Source organism: Anoplopoma fimbria, chromosome 18, assembly GCF_027596085.1.
Source record: "Anoplopoma fimbria isolate UVic2021 breed Golden Eagle Sablefish chromosome 18, Afim_UVic_2022, whole genome shotgun sequence".
NCBI classification, from domain to species: domain Eukaryota; kingdom Metazoa; phylum Chordata; class Actinopteri; order Perciformes; family Anoplopomatidae; genus Anoplopoma; species Anoplopoma fimbria.
This window is the reverse complement of record NC_072466.1, coordinates 518,298-520,421: the sequence shown is the minus strand read 5'-3', so window position 1 is coordinate 520,421 and position 2,124 is coordinate 518,298. Positions and strand designations below refer to the sequence as shown.

The window sequence follows — 2,124 nt, the reverse complement described above, 5'->3', positions numbered from 1 at the left end:
TATTTTACTAAAATGAATACAATAATTGATGTATTTTAAGACACTTACATACACTACTTAAAGTAATACTTAATGTGTTTTAATCATTTTGAGTCATATTAATTCTGTTAATAATAAATATACTATATGGGATTCTATTGACTAACGTCACCTGCTGTTATAAATATTGTAAATATATTTGATTTGTGTGGATAAACTTCTGCTTCTTCATATTTACATTAATTTAAGGAGGTAATTACCTCTTAGCTTTGAGCTAACAGTTAGCTAAAAGTTGTTTATTGTTTAGTTGATCATCTTTTATAAAAGAACGAAAAAGAATGATTAATCTGGAATATTAATACTTTTTAAATGATTAATGTTTGTTTATGAATCTACTTCCTGTCTGTATTAATCTACTTCCTGTCTGTATTAATCTACTTCCTGTCTGTATTAATCTACTTCCTGTCTGTATTGATCAACTTCCTGTCTGTATTGATCTACTTCCTGTCTGTATTAATCTACTTCCTGTATTGATCTACTTCCCGTCTGTAGTAATCAACTTCCGGTCTGCATTGATCTACTTCCTGTCTGTATTAATCTACTTCCTGTCTGTATTAATCTACTTCCTGTCTGTATTGATCTACTTCCTGTCTGTATTGTTCTATTTCCTGTCTGTATTAATCTACTTCCTGTATTGATCTACTTCCCGTCTTGATCTACTTCCCGTCTGTATTAATCTACTTCCTGTCTGTATTGATCTACTTCCTGTATTGATCTACTTCCCGTCGTCCTTCAGCTTCGTCCTCATCACAGACATCTCTTCGTGGAGGCCGATCTCTCTCCCGTCTCACCCGTCACTCACCTCCGTCTGGTCATCAGCCCTGACGGGGGGGTGAGTCGGCTCCGGCTCTGGGGTCGACCTTTGACCCCGATCACTGCGGCTCCGACCAATCAGAAGAGAGCGGCGTCCAAACTGTGACGAGCTTCTGATCCTCGTTTAACTGAGTAGAAAGAAAACATGAAGTGTGATGTCATAAATAATAATGTGAACATCCCATAATAATCCTTCTCACTGTCAATCATTCCACCGGTTCCTCTGTAGCTTCACTTCACTGAGACGCCAAACAAGAAGTTTAATTAAACTTTAAACTAAAGTAAACATCACGTTGTTTAAACCATGAACTCTGTTTGATTAAACTCATTTATTTATTAAAGTTAAAGTCTGAGCCTGAGTAACCCCCCCACACCAAATAACTGATGGGGGCCTCCTCTTCCTCTTCCTCCTCCTCCTCCTCCTCCTCCATTAATAGGTTCGTTGGAGTTGACTCTGCCTCTAAAGTGGACGAGAGCAGACAGATGAAAAGAAACTGTGATGAAGAGGATCAGTGTTCAGCCTTCAATGAAAACACAGGAAGTCACTGAAATGTTTACATCCTGTTGGTTGCGTTTGTAGGCTGCCTGTAGTTTATAGACTATGTTTGTAGGCTACCTGTAGTTTATAGACTACGTTTGTAGGCTACCTGTAGTTTATGGACTACGTTTGTAGGCTACCTGTAGTTTATGGACTACGTTTGTAGGCTACCTGTAGTTTTATAGACTTGTAGTTTATAGACTACGTTTGTAGTTTATAGCTACCTGTAGTTTATAGACTACGTTTGTAGGCTACCTGTAGTTTATAGACTACGTTTGTAGGCTACCTGTAGTTTATAGACTACGTTTGTAGGCTACCTGTAGTTTATAGACTACGTTTGTAGGCTACCTGTAGTTTATAGACTACGTTTGTAGGCTAGTTTATAGACTACGTTTGTAGTTTATTTATAGACTACGTTTGTAGGCTACCTGTAGTTTATAGACTACGTTTGTAGGCCACCTGTAGTTTATAGACTACGTTTGTAGGCTACCTGTAGTTTATAGACTACGTTTGTAGGCTACCTGTAGTTTATAGACTACGTTTGTAGGCTACCTGTAGTTTATAGACTACGTTTGGGTTCTATGATGTCCATCAGTGACATGGTTCTCTCCTTTAAAGGTTTCTGATGCTTCACATCGTTAATCTGTGGACTGAAAACACGGTGACATCAACATGGAATTAGGCTTTCTCAATAAATATCTTTATTTACAGATACTAAATAAATAACCTTATTT

The 2,124-nt window shown here is 37.6% G+C and overlaps 1 protein-coding gene across 1 annotated transcript in view; it reads left to right on the top strand.

Moving 5' to 3' along the window:
• allc (allantoicase) overlaps positions 1 to 1,193 on the top strand; it is a 7,302-nt gene extending 6,109 nt beyond the window's left edge. Inside the window, exon 11 of the mRNA XM_054618527.1 lies at positions 776 to 1,193. Coding sequence (XP_054474502.1) covers positions 776 to 958 — 183 coding nt within the window. The 3' untranslated portion in view covers positions 959 to 1,193. The remainder of the gene's footprint in view (positions 1 to 775) is intronic.
• The last annotated feature ends 931 nt before the right edge of the window (positions 1,194 to 2,124 follow it).